Below are 18,883 nucleotides of genomic sequence, written 5' to 3'. Positions count from 1 at the left end.
AGAAGGTCTATTCAGTGGCCAGGATAGATACTTTTAAAACCTCCCACTCCCATGAGCCCCTTATAATTCCTGATCCAGTTTGTAACATTTCACCTGTATTGGTTTAGTTTTGCTAGTGAGAGATGATGTTAAATGTTGAGTTTTGCTTTGTTTTCCAAGTGGGTTGTTTTGGTGGTAAAATACATCACCTTGAAGAACTTCAGATATTTTTTAGCTGGGTTTTATTAGAAAAACATCCTAGACAAAATATACTGATTTTTCAAGTGCAAGGAATGATTGCTGATCATTGTAGATGTTTAGATAAAAAGAACAGCTATTTTACATGTAAAATAAAATGCCAATTCATTTTAGCTGGAGAAAATAGCCAGCAATAGCCCAGATCTTTATCCCATGCTCACAGCCCATCTGATGAGAGATTGCGGCAATTAGGTGTACAATCCCAAAAAAGAAAGAAACAGATTTTAGATTATAGAAAAGTTATGTGAAATATTTTATATACGAATTATTCATAGAGTATTATTAGAAATTATAAATAAATATAAAATTCTGAATTTCAGTCCAATTCAAAAAATACTGACTTAGAATCTAGTATTTGCCAGAACATACACTTACTGGAAAACTAAACACACACACAAATAATAATTACCTCTAGTTTTAATAGCTTTTCATCCTAAGCCTCAATGATCAAGCAAAGGAACGTAAAACAAAGACTGAATTTAACCTGTGAAGTAATGATGGGCATGGTGATAGAAATGTGAGTTAGCAAGCCCTATGCAATGTTTACTATTTTGAATGAACAGATAACCATTTTTAGCATTTCATGCAAAAAGGGTGGAAACTTCTTTTTATTCAACCATTTTTAGTAGATGTTAGGCATTCAGTGATACCTATCACATTATGTAAATGTACTATCTTTCTGTCTTTCACTGTCCAATACAATAGCCTCTAGCCATATTAACAATTTAAAATTAACTAAAGTGAAAAATCCAATCTTTAGTCACACTAGCCACATTTTAAGCGCACAATGTTACATGTGCCCAGGGCCCTGGATAGATTCCATATTTTGTTATGAAAATTTTCCATTATCACAGAAAGTTGTATTGGCCTTATAAGTTGAACCTGTCGTCCAAATTAATGGAACAGGTAGAGCCACTGAATTTTACAATTAATAAATGTTGATCTTTTTTTTGTCCATATTGCATTTTATTGTATTTAATTGAATATATTCTATTCTGTTGTAAAATTAATGGCTTACTTTCTTTTCTCTTTCTGGTTGTAAAACAAATGTCTTACTTTCTTCTGTTGGCAAGTGTCTCTTCACTGCTCCTTGTGGTGGTCTTCATTCCATGCTTCTCTTTGCTCTGCTCAAAAGAACAACGAGGGCTTTGTGTGGGTGTTCTTACAGGGCGGCCACAAATCTTATTTACCTTTTAAATAGAAAACATTAAAAGGCAGTTAGAAACTGTGCTCCACCTTTCTGAGAATGTGATATTTCTTGAGGCCAAAACAATGACGTGTTCTTGCTTTCACCTCAATATTAACCTTTAATGTAATATATAGAACGTTTGTCAATTTTTCAGACAGAGGCAGGTAAATTATCTGTATAAAATGGCAATTATGAAAAATGGATGTCATAGACATTTATGTGGCATGCAGTATATCTGTGTAAGGTATGCAAAATCACATAACTATATTAATAAACTGCTTTATCGATGTAACATGACTTCACCAAAATAGATATTACGTATTTATGATTTATATGTACAACTAATCACATATGTGTCCTATTTTAAAATGAAATAATTTGCTGTTGAATATGTGGTCTTTCTCTAAATGAATTCTAAGGCCAAAAGTGAATATTTTTGTAGTTTTCTTCTTAAGATCCTTTCTTAGAAATGACGATGAATATTTTTAATATAAAGATCTCCTTTTATAATACTTCTTTTTCTTCTTTCTCAATCTGGTGTGATTTTCAGGGTATTATTATGGTATTTTTCAAAAATAATTTATCCCCATGGAAAATGTATTGTTTCTTTAATGCTTATCTAGTAAAGATCTCGGTACAATGTACATAATTATCATAGAAAAAATTAAGTCATTAATTTACCATGTAAGCATCAAAAAAGATTTACATGATACCTTGTATAATAGAAAGGCAGAGTAATATAATTGAAAATACATAAAAGCATTGCCTGGAATCAGGAGACTCTGGTTCTTGTCTTAATTTTTACTTTTTTTATACTGAGACCTTAAAAACATGACAGAACCTCTTTGAATGTGATTTCCTAATGTGCACAAGGAAGAAGTTAGAATAAATTATTGCAAGGTTCCCTTAAAGTTATAAATCTCTTTGATTTTCCATGTAATGAGTATTGAAGAAGCTATGCATCCGTTTCATGTATTTTACCCATATTTATTTTACTTCTAGTATTTGCAAAGCACATATATTAAATGTTATAACAGGGAAAATGTAAGTAACTAAGGTTCCTCCTAATAGATCTTGCAAATTAAGAGGAAAGAAATAAAGGAATCCTTCCATTCATCAAAATCCAAGTTGTATGTGTTGAAAAAGTGAAACTGACAACGGATGTCAGAGAGAGGTGGGATCCTTTCCGAGTGGGGGTGCTGGGTAAAGAAGGATATCAGCAAAGGCTACCCCAGGTCAGGCTACTACCCATAGGGATGAGACTTGGAGCATCTGTTGTGCCTGGATACATTGAGGTTTATTTCATTCAACCAAATTAAAAATAAATATGTGTTGTACCCTACTATGTTAGATGCTACAGATACAAATATGAATAAGGCACAGCCTCATATACACAGTTGAGATGAAAGTTACACGGGTAAAATAACACTTGTCATATAACAGGGCAAGAGCAACCCATTACATGGATGTTAATAACATTGTAACTCACAGTTATAGTAACTACACTCTGCATTTGGTACAAGAAGTACATGGTGTGAGAAATGGGTGTAGCAAGAGGTAAGGCTGGCATGAAAGACATAAACATGCCATCGTATGACTGGATACCGAGCTAAAGGACTTGTGATAGCAAGTGGAATGCAGGTAAAAGGGTTCAAGCAGGGAAAGCGCTGCTTCAGGTTTCCACGTGAGAAAACTCATCACCGCAGCCGTGCGGATAGAGGGAGAAGAGAGGTCCTTCGGCAGGCCCGTGGAAAATGTCAAATGGAGAAGCAGTAAAAAGGAAGAAGTAGATTCCAGAGATACACAGGAGGGACGAGAGTAGCACTTGGAGACAGAGTTGATAGAGGATTTTCTCAGAACAAAGAACAGTGATGACGGACAGAAGAAAAGTCCTCAGAGAGTAGGTGCCGGAAGACATGAGGCCGGCATAGACAACGGACAAAACTTTGCTTTGCTTGGAAAGAAGGGATCATGCAAGGTAACCACAAAAAGAAATTATACTTAAAGGGTAAAGTTGGAGACAAGCTTTTGGAGGGCTTTAAATGCCAGGCTAAGGAGTTTTAGATAAAAGCTCCTGATGATTGCTCGATGTAAATAAAACGCCACTGCTGAAGTTCAGCAAATGCATGAGGCCGCACTGCAGAAGTCAGGCGAGAGCAAGAAAACTATTCAAGGCAGGTAAACTGTTAATAGACTTTTCAAGCAGTCCCCAAAGAGAAATTTTAATTTTGAACTGCCGTAGGGACAGTGTTCATGAGTTACAGGTTTAAGAGAAGCAAAGTCAACAGGGCCGGGCCAGTGACTGACAGTGAGAGGTAAAAGTTGTGTAAGGACAAGGTGGTAAAAGGCCCAAAGTGAATTTCCACTTTGAAAAAGAGTGATAGTGAAGGATATGTCTATTAGCCAGGAGCTAAATTATTCACAAAGAATGGGGGAAAGTATGTTCACAGTATGTTCATCAACAACTCCTAGTAACAAGAACCCAGGGAAGACGATGTCACTTGATAGTATATGTAAGTGAGGAGAGTAAGATAATTTGGTCACACCACAAGACATTTAGAAATAAAGAAGCAAAGAGAAAGGGAAACAATCTATCATCATGATCCAGTGTGACCTGCCATAGGGTTTGAGGCAAGTTATGGAACTTCTATGTATCTTACTTTTCTCATCTTTGAAACTCAAGAAAATAAAACAACTTTGCAGTTATGAGTTCAGAGAAATCTTATCTCATCCTGTCCCTCCCTGGTCAGACCCAAGACTCTATCTGCTACTGAACAGCTTTCCTAGGAAGGCAGATGGAGAGCTGAAAAACACCAGCCTTGCAACACCTTTATCCCCGTTATCATCTTTGCAATTCTTTTTTCAAATACAAAAGAAAATGCTCTAGCCATAGACGTATAAGGTATCTGTGAATGTATCCAAAGATACAAGCATATAGAGCTGATTCTAAAAAATGCAAGTACATTTCAAAGCCCTTATATTTGTTGACTTGCTATCAGGGAGCTCGACTTCATACTTTATTGAAAAGAAATGGAAAACCATCTGTTATCAGGACATTAGCCTGTCGCCTTAGCTCCCCTGAGGTGAGCCGATTTGGGCAGCACCTTTCAGTACTAGTACCTTCTTGCTATTGAAAAAACCTTCACACTTACATTGACAATTTTTCATCTTTGGCTTATACGGCAATTTCCTTCTTAATTCTCCTCCCCGGTCTCTACCATTTTCCCCTGCAATCAGTCTGAAGTGTCTTGGAAAAAATTGTTTTCCTCCCTAATGCTTATCTTCTTGGGCTTTCAGTTCCTTCCTGGGCATCCCACTGATTTTCAAGTTCCCATCTCACCTTGACATGACTTTCTTAGTTGCTCCTAGCCCATATCACTTCCACCACTCTGATCAAGTCTTTGTTTCAACAACTGCTTGTCACTTAGCTGACCTTCCCCATTCTCACTGTAATCTCGGCACTATGTGCAAAAGCACAGACTTATCTTCAGAGCCTCCCCCATCTGTGTACTCGGTCTTACTCAAGTCTTCAGGTTTTCAAAGCTTTTCACAAAAAAACTTTGTAAAGAATAACTTAAATTGTTTATTTTCATTTCAAAAAGCAGAACTTCTGTTTCTTTTTGTTTTTGTTTGTCACCCAGGCTGGAGTGTGTGATCGTGGCTCACTGCAGCCGTGACTGTCCAGGCTCAAGCAATCCTCCCACCTTGGCCTCTGGAGTAGCTGAAGTATAGGCGCATGTCACCATGCCTGGCTTATTTTTATCCTTTTATTTTTTTTTTGTAGAGATGGGATCTTGCTATGTTTCCCAGGCTGGTCTCAAACCCCTGGCCTCAAGTGATCCTCCCACCTCGGACTCCCAAAGTGCTGGAATTATAGGCGTGAGCCACCGTGCCTACCCCAGGGTCTCTATCTCTTTTGCAATAGTACTTTCTAAATGTTTATTAATAATAATACAAGTTGAAAAGCAAACATGATTAGAATATTACAAATTGAAAAGCAAAAAAATACAGAGGTAGTTCAGGTGATTATTAAGCAACCTGGGTTAGAGGAGGCGGCACAGGCTGGCTCCACAGTCCCTTGTATAGAAGGGTAACTGATTGCTTCGCTTCAGGCCACATCTAGGATGCTTGGTGTTAACAGAGAGGCGGTTAAAAGGACCACATAGGCATGAGTCTTCATTCATGCTTGATGATAACAATGACACATAAAATAAGAAACAAGGTAGTTTGTGGACAAATGTGCTGTGCTCCATTGTATTAAAAAACTCATTATATTAAAAGCTAATTTTAAACTATCCAGAGGAAACATACTATTGGTAATTTTTTCAATTATAACAACAAATTTGAGTTTATTTTCTCATGTTCAGTTCCCTTATGATTCTCAGAAGTAATTTCTAAAAGAGCTGGCTGACTTTAGGGGTAAAATCTGTTCCCACAAATCTGTTTTTCTCTGTGTTGAAGAATTACAACACAGAGAGAAAAGTCCATGATGTTAGTTTAATTCCAATGAGAACAAATTTGGCAAAGAAGTAGGTTGGGTCAGATCACTACGGGGGCAGAGGTAATGTACGACATACATCACATTTGGATTTGGTTTTTCAGACTGTAATACTATATATATAATTAAAGGGCAAAGGAACAGAATTATCAGAGCCCTGTTTTAGAAATATCTGTTATAATCATTGCAATCAACAAGCAGATCGTTCCAATAGGTGAGGTAAGAAAATATCGGAATAAACTCAGAACCAGTGAAATCAGTGAAGGAAAAGGGGGAGCTCTTTAATGAGTGCAATAAATGGCATTTGACTAGAGGTTGATTCCCTATACAAGGTAAGAAAGAAGAAGTTAAAGCTGTTGTTGGTTTTAAATCGATTATGGAGCCAGTCCCTGGTATGTGAAGGTAGAAGGTAGAACAAGTTTAGTTTGTGGTGTACCTGTTTTTTGGAGGGAGAGATTACTTACTTCTGATTTTGAGGTAATTTGTGAAAGACAGTTTTAAATAATCTATTGGAGATTAAAACCAAGTTAACAAATAGAATTGCCTGCATCGAGCCAAGAGTTCAACCCACGCAAATAGATTAAATCTTAAAATGTATATAAAATGTAACTGTTAGAAGGAAAATCTTTCAGATGCAGGAGAAGGAGAACTCAAATCACACACTGTTCCCACCCCACAGAAAAAGGAGGAGGAGAAGAGCTTCATTGATGTTGCTACATTTGTATCAATAGAAATGAAAAAATAAGTAAATAAAAATAAGTGATTACAAAATATTATGTCCCAAAACTATGGAACAACTGACATCCAAATAGTAGATAGGCCACATTCAAGTAGATATGCTTACAAATAATTCCATAAACCAAGTATGGAAAACATAAAAGTTACAACCGTAACACCGCTTTTAAAAGACTAGTACATTCTAGCATTGCAACAAGGAATATTTATAGGAAGTTATAAATTATTAAGACTCCATCAAGCACTGCCTCTAAATAAGTTACCCATAAGTAGAATTCTAAATTTATACAAGGTGCCCATTTCTTGGGGAAAACCAAATAAAGCAACGTTAAGGTTGGGTAAGAGAGAAAACACCTACTATCTCTGCTTGGCAAGATTAGGGGTGTGTTGACGCTATGGTTGGAAGAGTTAAGAAGGTCTTCTGTAAAAGTGTTTACGTGGAGGCATGGATTCTTTTAGTTTTCCCCAAGTTGCTTCTCCACATGGATTTCTGCTAGCTATTGTCACAAATGTTTCCATTCTAACTCATATTATATTTTGAATTAAGGAAAAGAATAAGGAGGAAGAGGGAGAGGAAGGGAAAGACAGGGAGAAGCAAAAGTATGTTTAATAATCTCCTATTGGCCCCACTGTGAACAGAATCTTGAGTCACGTTGCTATTTTTGCATGCCTATATATTAAACCACCAGAGGGCGCCTCTGCATTTCATTCCTATTCATAATTATTAATTAAACTTACTGCATGGGTCCATTTAAAAGCATTTAGTTCAGGACTCTTAAAGGAAAATCCAACCTGTAGGCCAAAGTGACAAGTGTTTAGACACATGAAATCTTCACCAAAATCTAGTCTTTTATGTAAAACCACCAGGCTGAGGCTGCAGTGCCAATGTAGTCAAATGAGAAATGGAAAACCAACCTGTAATTGTAGGTTAATTTGTCCACACTGAGCTGTCTCAAAATCAGGAATAGAGATACTGAGAACTGACCAAGGATTTCAACTATTTCCCCTTTTTCTCTTTCTCTTTTTCTTTCCTTTCTTATTTCCAGTTTTAAAGACGCCTTTGTTTAGAAAGTTCAAGGACTGAAAGCCAAATCAAGTTTTGTTCTTGTTAGCTACAGATGACAATCTCAATCAATACGGTGAGCCCTTATTATCGGTAGGGCATTATTCTAGTCGATGGGAACACAGCAAGGAACCTTCTCTCTAGGAGCTTATAATCTAGTGAGAAAAGTAAAATTATAATATTAAATAGACAACTTTAGATCTTGATGGATGTTATCTAGTTAAAAATGCATCATTGGTAGTGGAATGGGGTCGACTGACGGTGGGGTGCTTCAACCAGGTGGACAATTAGTTTAAATACTATTTTCTACTTGCTTGGAAAGCAGTATTTAAATTATGTTCTGAATAACATTAAGAAGCAGCCATGGAAAGATCACGTGGAAAGCTTTACATGCAGGGAGAACAACACTAAAAGAGAAGAGAAAGAAAGACGGCCACTGCAACTGAAAAACACCGCATAGTGCTGGGGAGCATAGCGGGAGGAGGCAAGAGGCGACTGGCCAGACCATCGGTGGTTTCCCACATGCTCTACCAAGGGCTTAGTTTATGTTCTAAGTGGGCTCTGAAGTAACTAGAGAACTTTGAGCATAGCAGTAACATGATCTCTTTTATGTTTCAAAAAAAAAAAAAAATCACACTGCTGTCATTTGGAGGGACGTCTGGGCAGGGCATAGAAAATGGACAAAAGACTAGGGGAGATGGCTCATGCCTATAATCCCCGCACTTCCGGAGGAGGCTGAGGCGGGCAGATCGCCTGAGGTCAGGAGTTCAAGACTAGCCTGGGCAGGGCACAGTGGCTCACGCCTGTAATCCCAGCACTTTGGAAGGCTGAGGTGGGCGGATCACGAGGTCAAGAGATTGAGACCATCCTGGCCAACAGGGTGAAATCCTGTCTCTACTAAAAAATACAAAAATAGCTGGGCATGGTGGCGCACGCCTGTAGTCCCAGCTACTCGGGAGGCTGAGGCAGGACAATTGCTTGAACCTGGGAGGCAGAGGTTGCAGTGAGCTGAGACTGCGCCACTGTACTCCAGCCTGGCGCCTGGCGACAGAGCAAGACTCTGTCTCCAAAAAAAAAAAAAAGACTAGCCTGACCAAAATACAGAAACCCCATCTCTACTAAATAACACAAAAATTAGCCGAGCGTGTTGACAGGCATCTGCAAGCCCAGCTACTCAGGGAGCTAAAACAGAAGGATTGCTTAACCTGGGAGGCGGAGTGAGCCAAGATCGCGCATTGCATTCCAGCCTGGGCAACAAGAGCGAAACTCAGTGTCAGAAAAAGAAAAAAAAAAAAAAGAAATGGACAAGATAAAAACAGTGAATCCAGATATGAACTTTTGAGTGTATTTCAGGGAATTGATGATACTGCCTTTGCTAAAGGTGGTCTATGGCGACCGAGAGGCAGCTGGAAGCTCGGTCTATCTGGATCTATCTTTTGAAGGAGGAGACAGCAGAACTTGGGGGTGGATTAAACATAGCAAGTGAAAGAAAGATGGATTCATGAATCTCTGGTATCTTTTGTCTGAAGCAACTGGGCACATGAAAGTATCGTTAAATGAGATAGAGAAGACTAAGGGAAGAGATCTGGGAGGAAATTAAGTCTGTCTTGGACATGTTTGGCTTCCTATGACTCACTCATCCAAGAGGAGCTGCCCAATATGCTGTTAGTTACCTGAACTGAAAGCTCAAGGGTGACATCAGGTGACGCACAGAAATGTGGTTTTCAACAGCAGGCAGTTGGATGAGCATAGAGGAAGGACCGTGCTGAACACTGCTTCTTGGACATTCCAACATTTAGATGTGAAAACCAAAGGGTGTTAAGAAAGATTCTGAGGTGAAGCACAAGCAGAAGTAAGAATCTCAGGAGAGCGGGTTATCTCAAACTACAAATGCAGAAAGCTTTTCTTGTTTTGTTTTAAAAATGAAATGATTAAATGTGTCAAAAGCTACTGAAAGTTCAAGTAAAATAAGGACTAAAATTAATCATTGGCTCTAATTAGAAAAACACTATCAGTGATTTGTGGAAAGTGTAGTTTCAGCACAGAGGCATGGAAAAAAGCACAGTGATCGGTGGGGGTGCAAGAGATAAGGATAAATAAGAAATACACAAACCGTTCATGGAATTGCAGTGAAGAAGGCAGATTCATGGGGGATAGCCTAGAGAAGGGATGGAATCTAGTGAGATTCTGCTCTGTTTTGGGACAGTAACCATTACCACATGATTTTATGCTTAATGTAGAGACCTCGTCTCATACGATTTGATGCAAAATACTTCTATTGCAAAACAAGCGAGACAACATTTTCCATAGTGTGGAAGTGTCAGGGAGACATGTAGTTTAAACACAAAACCTATTTTTGAAATGCCTTTCTTTATAGTATTATCCGAGGTTGATTAGAATTGTATTCACATGCTTTGAAGGTACTAGATCACCTAAATAGAGATTTGGTAAAGAGAAAAATAAGAGCAAAAAAAAAAAAAAAATGAGGGAGAAAAGTAAGTACATTGAACATTTTCATAAGATAAAGTGATTTGGGGATTAGAAATAAAGGAGTAGAATGCATTTTATTCTAAAATTAACAAAAATACGCATAAGTGCATCACTCCTTTTTATATTATCTGTCTTTTTACCGTGAATGTTTACATGGTAATTTTATATTCTTCTTTTGCAATTAAAATTGCATTGCAGTTTCCTAAACCATAGATCAATTCTGTGACTATCATGTCAATAACTGAATAAAAGTAATAAAAATAGTGGAGTAAGTAAGCTGGAATGTTAGGAGATAATGACCATAATGTGAGATATCTGACTTGCAGATTTCAGAGATAGTGCAGGTATCGGTGCTGGATTTGGGAAGGCAGGAGAGATCAGACACACGGGTCGGACTCATGATCTTGGATAACCCAACAGTCTTCAGCTCCTGATGGTCACTGGTATGAACAGGAAAGTAAGGCTTAGTAGACTTGATGCCAGCAGTCAGGGCATGCATATTCAAAGATCTGGGAGTGGCTGGAGGGTCATGGGAGCTTGCACATCTGTGGAGTCAGGCCAAGCCCTTGGCGGCAGTCAGCAGGATGCTGACTCACCAGGGCAAACAGACAACTGTAGGTTTCACCCCTCAGAACATGTACTATTGACCTTAATCCGTTCACTTGCAAGCTCTGTGCATCCTTTGACATTTGCAAAACAGACATCCGTAATTCACATGCAGCTGTGAGGGTTTTGTAAAAAATAAATAATAAATAAATACATTTCTAAATGTAGGATTTTTTTTTCTCTTTAAACTGTGTGAAGTATTATTAATAATGGCAATACAAACTAGAACTGGACCTAAAATACATTTTGACTGCTCTCTAATTTCTTATCTTCAAGGACTTTATAATCTAGTTAGGGAGGTAGGATTTCTAAGTATGAAATGAATTGATAACTATATAAAGTTAACTTCAGTACAATAGAAACAACATCTCATTTGGGTATAAAGCATGTGCCAAAGGAATGCCGTAAGCCATGAGTGGTATGGGAGCCAGAGAAAGCCACTAGGAACCAGGGTCATCAGGGAAGTCTTTAGATAAATCCTGAATTATTAGTGGAAAGAAAAGACAGGAATTCCACCCTGAGAGCAAGACTATGCAGATGGGGTAGAATTCCAAACTGTGGCTATTAATTTGGTTATACTCAGGAAAACTTGAGGCAATCACATTTTTAAATACGGTCTTCAAGAACGTATAATAATATTTCTCATGTGAATGTTGAGCTTTGTGACATTTTAAACCCCTGAGTTACAGAGCATCACAAACTACTAGACTCTTCTTTATCAAGAGAAGAAGGCCAGCCACTACGATATCAATATTGAGGTTGCAAGAAACCACAGAGAAGGAAAAAAAAAAAGCCACTGAGATGCAATTTAAGATTAGGAGAATATGAGAGGCTATGTAATATCACTAGAAATGTAAAATCAAAATTCAACCATTTCATTCATCCATGGTTGTAAGAATCCTAAATTGAAAAAGTAAATATTTTGAAAAATAATAACTCATTAAAAGGAAAATGGAGAATCAATCAATATGGCCATATTTTCTCTATTCTTCCAAAGCTGAAAATGTATGAAGATGCTTTAGAAACAGCACCAGCTAGGGGTTTTAAATGTGCAAGCAGGCTGGGCACAGTGGCTCACGCCTGTAATCCCAGCACTTGGGGAGGCTGAGGTGGGCAGGTCACCAGGTCAGGAGACGGAGACCATCCTGGCTAACACAGTGAAACCCCAACTCTACTAATAATACAAAAATTCACCGGGCGTGGTGGTGCGTACCTGTAATCCTAGCTACTCCAGAGGCTGAGGCAGGATAATCGCTTGAACCCAGGAGGCAGAGAGGTTTCAGTGAGCCAAGACTGCACCACTGCACTCCAGCCTGGGCGACAGAGCGAGACTCCGTCTCAAAAAAAAAAAAAAAAAAAAAAAAAAAAAAAAAAAAAAAAAAAAAAAACAACTTGCAAGCAAAGGCAGCCCTGCTTTCATCAGGTATCTTCCTTTTTATTTCACTTTCCCTCTCCTGCATTGGAATTTCCTTTACTCAAGAGTGAGCTTTCACTAGCTCCTCTCAGAGAGATGCAAGCGCTTCCTTGATGACTTTCTCTCCAACATTCTCTCGGCTCTAATCCTTCCCTCCAGTTCCCGGATTAATCTTCCTAAAGCGCAGTTCTGATCACACTGCTTCTCTGACCCAAAGCCTTTGGTGGCTCTTCCCATCTCCTATAGAGGACCAGCCAAAGCGTTTCATGAGAATTTACAGCTGAACCTGGAAACGTCCCAGCACTCCTCTTGGGGCATCTCCGCTTCAGCTACACCGTGTTCATCTCCAGAGTCACCCTGTACTTTTCAGTCTCTACTTTTCTTTTTTTCTCCTTGCCTGTTTCCATCTTTCAGGTGCGGTTAAAATATCACCTGTGAAATTAAATTGCTCTCGATCTCTCCACTTGAGGTTATTTATCAACCTTGCCAGCATTTGGTTCACGCATCCCCATAGGATTTGTCCTATGGCAGTGTGGAGGAGAGCAGAGAAGTATTTTGTAAGGTCGTGTTGACAGTTGTTCCCAGTAGCTACCAATGCCTCTCCCAGTCCCCAGAAAAAAGCTAACAGATGTTTATGGAAATGAATTAATACTTTTCTTCTCAAATACCTCATTTGTTGGAAATAGTCACGTGACAATGCAGGAGACGATTTAAATGCCTTGTTTCCTTGAGTACTGAAATGTAATATGTTTTCCTTCTGTCCACATGGAGGCCTTGTAAGTTTTTCCGCCTTTGTCATTGCTCACATCTACTGACCTATAACTAACATTCCATGCACATTCATGTGCCATAGAGTGCACAGTTAGAAAGGCCGTTCAAACAGACTGCTGACTGGAATTTCAACATATTTTATAGACAAATGCTTATTATTCAGAATATGTAAAAAAAAAACTAAGAAAAAGATAACCAAATAAAAAATGAACAAAGAATATGAATACATAAGTCACAGGAAAAAAATGCAGAAGGCAATAAACATATAAAAGCTGATCAGCCTCAATATTTATCTTTGAAATTAAAAATGTAATTTTATCCAACCAATTAGAAAAACATTTACATATTGACAGTATCAATTGTTGGCCAAGGTATGAGGAACCAGAGAGTCTCTTGCGTTATTGTGAGAGTAAACTGGTAAATCCCCTAATGAGGTGAAGGTGGGGGTATTGGTGGTTTTATGACATTTGTAAGTGTATACTCTCTACCAAGCAGTAATTCTCATTAACTATAGCTCCTTTAAAGAATCAACTACACTTAAGAATAAGGAGGCATATACAAGGAGGCTCAATAGATCATTTGTTTTGAATAATAAAAAATCGAAAACTAATGCCCATCATTCTTCAATGACTATGTAATCGAGAGTATGTTATATAATTTTTATGTACTTTGTAATCTTTAAAAAATAATCAAGATGGGCCAGGCATGGTGACTCACGCCTGTAATCCCAACACTTTTGGAATTTGAGGTGGAAGAAACACTTGAGGTCAGGAGTTCAAGATCAGCCTGGGAAGCAGAGTAAGACCTCATCTGTACAAAAATTATTTTTTTAAAAACTAGCTGAGCATGGTGCTGTGCACGTGTAGTCCCAGCTACTCAGGAGGCCGAGGAGGGAGGATTGCTTGAGCCTAGGAGATTGAGGCTGTAGTGAGCCCTGTTTAAGCCACTGCGCTCTAGCCTGGGTGACAGAAAGAGCAAGAGAGGCCCTGTCTAAAACAAAACAAAACAAAACTTCAAGACAATTTGCGAGTAAGAAAAAGAAAAATGCTCAGTAAGGTATAATTTATGGTATTTATATTAAAATACCACATATTTCTGTTGTTACAGTTATTTATACATATAAATGAATTTTAAATGTCTAGAAGGGCACATAATCCCAAACGGTGGGTGCTGATGGAGAAGGGAAAGCAAACTGGCCAAAACCCAACCTTCTATAACCTTATCCTCACATTTACAAACACAGATATCTACATTTTATTTTTTGTCTGATTTTACCAAATTAGTATTACTCTCTATCCATCTCCACCACAGATTTTGTCACTTAAATGTCACTTATTTCAAGAATATATCCAGGAATTAGTATATATAAATGTTTTAAAATTTAGGTATGTTTAGATATAGATATCCATACATATACATACTCATACTAACCTGCATGTAATTAAAAGTAGATGTAATCATGACTGACAGAACTGCCCTGAGCTGCTGTTCTCAACATACTGCCTCTGGGGCAGCTCTGCTCTGCAGGGGCAGTCACAGAGCTGGGACACTGTCTGAGCTGGAACGCCCTGAAGCTGTAACACTGTCACTTCCATAAAGCTGTTTTCTTCTACCATGGGTTGGCCCTTACGTTTCTTTCCTGGGCAAAGCAAGAAACCCTCCCAGCCTAAGCCCCAGGTTGGGGCTCACCTGTCCTGCATCACTGGGTTCTCATTGTTTTAAATGCCACAGCCCTTTCTTATTATTTTGCTTGCTTCTCCAACTCCCACCTTCCCTAGTACCTCCACTCACAGTTTGCCCTTCCCAGATAATCAGGTACAGCAAACCACTGACATTCTTTTCTGTCTTCACCATGTTCACATGCCCATGTACTTTTCACATAACCACATTTACACACATTTATACACATATCTATTTCATAGATATACATGTATCTATGAAATAGATATGTATATATATCTATTTCATATATATGTATATAATCTAGATTTCATGAAATCATATACATATATATGAAATTTCATATATATTCATATATATCTATAAAATTTCACGGACACATATGTATATACCTATTTCGTATATACATATTTTTATAGATACATATGTATATATACACATATATACATATATATCTATTTATATATATACATATATACATATATATCTATATATTTCATATACATATATACATATAAATATATACATATGTATATATGTATCATTACGTATATCATATATGTATGATATAGATATACATGATATACATATATACATATATGATATACATATATATGTATATGATATAGATATATATGATAGGTATACATATATCATATGTATACTTATCATATGTATATCTATCATATACATATATACTTATATATTTCATATCTATTTCACATATAAAATATATAAATATATGAAATGGATCTATAACTAAATATGTATATATCTATTTCATACAATATATATGTATATATCTATTTCATATATCTATTTCATAGATATATACATAACTATTTCATATATACTTCATATATAAATATATATTTCTAAACATAAAAACAGTATATTTAAAATGAAATCATTTACAAAAACAGGACATTATATGTGCCTCTATTTGTTCCACTTTCTCAATCTCATAATACTACATAAACATCTTTTCATATCAATGAATAGAGTTTGAATGCATTACCTATGAATCTGGCATTATCTTCACTGGGGTGTGTGTGACTGTATCCTAATGTATTCAACATTCCCCCACTGTTGAACATTTACTTCTTTCCAGTATTGTGATCAGAATGTTGCTGAAAACATAAACATCCTTCCTCTGCATCTTTGAAAACTAATAATGCTTTCATTTTAATATAATAAGGTCCCAAGAATTTGACTGTTGAGTTAAAATCTATAAAATAACTCCAGGCTAACCAAGGACCGGGGGGAGTTGCTGGTCAGAGAATAGGACTGAGAATTTCAGAGGCAGATAGAGTCTTGATAATTATATTAATAAATTAATCAAGCTTACCATGGAAGGAATTAGACCCTGAGAAAATCATGTTACCACTGAGGTTTTGAAAGGTTATTCTGAGGCTCTGAGGTTCGATGTTTATTCTGGTGATGCAATGGGATGGGGCAGGGGGGAGAGAGGGAGGTTGCATGAGATTAGATTAACTAGGACACCTCTACCTGCAATCATCCAAGCAAGAATATGATAGCTGGCTACATAAAATAGTGACCCAAACCTATTTGAGACATATTTAAGTTATAAAATCAATAGGAATCAGGACTGGAAATTTGCTGGGAGGTAGAGTAAGTGTCAAGGATGATTCCTAGGTTTCTAGGTGGATGTACTAAAGAGTAACCAGGTTAGGGAGACAAGACCATGAGTTCAGTTCTGGATTTCTGGGTTTTAAAGAGTCTTTGTGACATTCTAAAAGAAAGTGTCAAGTGGAAGCCCATAGGTACACAGGTCTGGTGCTCAGAGATTTCTTGGATACAAATAAACAAGGTGGTAATTGAACCTGAGAAATCAATTTCTACCAGGTTGATGTGACAAGGGTCTCTAAAGCGGCTCTAGGAATAAACCACTTTTTCTGTCCCAGAAGCCTGAAATCATCAGAGGTAGAGAATATGAGAGGAAAGAAAAGGAGAAAAGATATGACTGACCTCCACATCCTGTCTTATACTAGGAAAAATGGATAATAGTGAAAAGAAGATACAGTTACTATCATCATCTGGCCAAGCCTCACTCTTCAGGCATTTGAGAAAGTACTTTAAAGGTGGGTGGGACACTTTCTTACTTATTTCAATTTTTTCATAAACATAAACTTAGTGGTTTTATTTTAAAATCTTGCTTTCTTGCAGTATAATATGAAGGTTTGTGATTGATTGATTGATTGATTCCAGAGTCTCTCTCTGTCACCCAGGCTGGAGTGCAGTGGCATGATCTCAGCTCACTGCACCCTCCACCTTCTGGGTTTAAGTGATCCTCGTGCCTCAGCCACCTGAGTAGCTGGATTACAGTTGTGCACCTCCATGCCCAGCTAATTTTTTAATTTTTAGTACAGCCCAGGTTTCGGCGTATTGCCCGGTCTAGTCTCAAACTCCTAACCCCAGATGATCTGCCTGCCTTAGCCTCCCAGCTGGGATTACAGGTGTGAGCCACTGCACCTGGCCTCTGCTGTTTTATTTTTGTTTGTATTCATCCATCTCTTAGTTTTAACGTGATCTCTTTTTTTTCTCAACAGCCTTAATATTTCTAAGATGGCAGATTAGTCAAGTGTGACTAGGAGTGTCCTTCATTGTCTCCGAACAGGGTGAGAGTGGTTCTGTGACACCCCTGACACCTCTTTGTTCTAAGGCTACTCAGCTGACGATCAGTGTATGAGAAAGCCAATAGCAAAGTCAGGGGACACCAGGCAGTGGGGTGGAAAGCTTTTCTGTATGATCTGCTGTCCTGGCTTACAGAGTGGGACTTCCATATTTTCCAAGGTGAATAAAGGACACTCTACCAGAGATTACGGATGACTGTAGTGTGCATTTTAATTATATAGATTATATTGTTTGTGGATTGACAAATGATAAATATATCACTTTCTAATCCATATTACATATTATGAATATTTAAAGTATGAATCATTCATATTTCTACCTAGGTTAGTAAGAAACACCAATATGTTCAAATAATATTATAATATATATATAAATAATATATATATGTGTGTGTGTGTGTGTGTGCATATATATATATATATATATATATATGCCACTAGAAACAACTTTGCTTTTGGTGTACGCTTTTAGCTAGAGAATCCATCTTAATGTTCCTTGTGAATATTATAATTCTTGGTGTATATGGATAAAACACTGAATAAAATAGTTGTTTGGTGTAAAGCTAAAAGCATAGCATCCAGACAAAGACATTTGTCTGAGACATGTTTACTCTCATCTCTTGGGAAATGAACCACTTTTAGAAGGTCAAGATAATGTTTAGTCCTATTTTCACATTGCTTCACCTGCAAAAAATCTAATTCAATCAAATGCACATAGACTTTTCAAAGGGATTCAGTTTCTGAATTGTGTTCTTAGAGTCCTTGGTGAATTTTAGCATGCCTGACTCTTCTTTAATGTGGGGGACCCATCTGAGGATGCTCACAGCTGACAACAGTCTAGCTATAAACTTGAAGCTACTTAGCCAGATACCCAGCCACATTCCTTTCAACATCCCCCAGAAGAAATTTGCTGTGGCCAAAATCCCAAACAATACACAATTATTAAAACGATCACTTGGGGAAATGATGACAGGTACCTCAGAGTAGCAGTTTTCAAAGTGTTTTAGCAGAAAATCTGTAAGTTGTCCAGTCGAAAATGGGCTTCTTGGTTAAATATACACTGGAAATGTTTTACTTAATATAGTTAATGGGTATCTTCAAATAGCAGGATTTTTTAGAGCCTCTGACATGATCTGCATGGAAGCCACCCGCAATTCCCTCTAGGAGATAGCTATTGTGTGCAGACTTTCTCTGAACTTAATTAAGATCATGCAACATTTTTTTCAAAGAATCCACTGACATTTAAATGAACACTAGTGAACTACAAAAAAAAAAATGCAGTTTAAAAACTTCTTTAGATGAACCATGTGGATTCTGTAAATGACAAATAGACCTGTACAATATAAAGGCATCTACTTTGTCAGTGAAGCTTCATTCCTGCCCCAGGCCCTGGGCAGCTTGGGCTGTCTTAGAACCCAGCCAGTACATGAAACAGAGGAGCCCAAATGCCTGATGTTTGCATTCCTGAATTGAGAAGTCAAAGATGAAAGGTGTAGCATGGGAACACTCCCAGAACTTCTTACAGTGGATTATATACACCTCTACC

The 18,883-nt window shown here is 37.6% G+C and overlaps 1 protein-coding gene across 4 annotated transcripts in view; it reads right to left on the bottom strand.

Annotated features, from left to right (window-relative positions):
• GPC5 (glypican 5) overlaps window positions 1-18,883 on the bottom strand; it is a 1,400,523-nt gene that overhangs the window by 1,078,309 nt on the left and 303,331 nt on the right. For all 4 annotated transcript variants that reach the window (XM_032277277.1, XM_032277278.1, XM_032277279.1 and 1 more), the window contains exon 4: window positions 1,294-1,427. In XM_032277277.1, coding sequence (XP_032133168.1) covers window positions 1,294-1,427 — 134 coding nt within the window. The remainder of the gene's footprint in view (window positions 1-1,293; window positions 1,428-18,883) is intronic.

The sequence above is a fragment of the Sapajus apella genome, unplaced genomic scaffold, assembly GCF_009761245.1.
Source record: "Sapajus apella isolate SASKATOON/1434 unplaced genomic scaffold, GSC_monkey_1.0 scaffold9, whole genome shotgun sequence".
NCBI classification, from domain to species: domain Eukaryota; kingdom Metazoa; phylum Chordata; class Mammalia; order Primates; family Cebidae; genus Sapajus; species Sapajus apella.
Note: the sequence above shows the minus strand (reverse complement) of the source record. Positions and strands in the feature narration are given on the sequence as shown.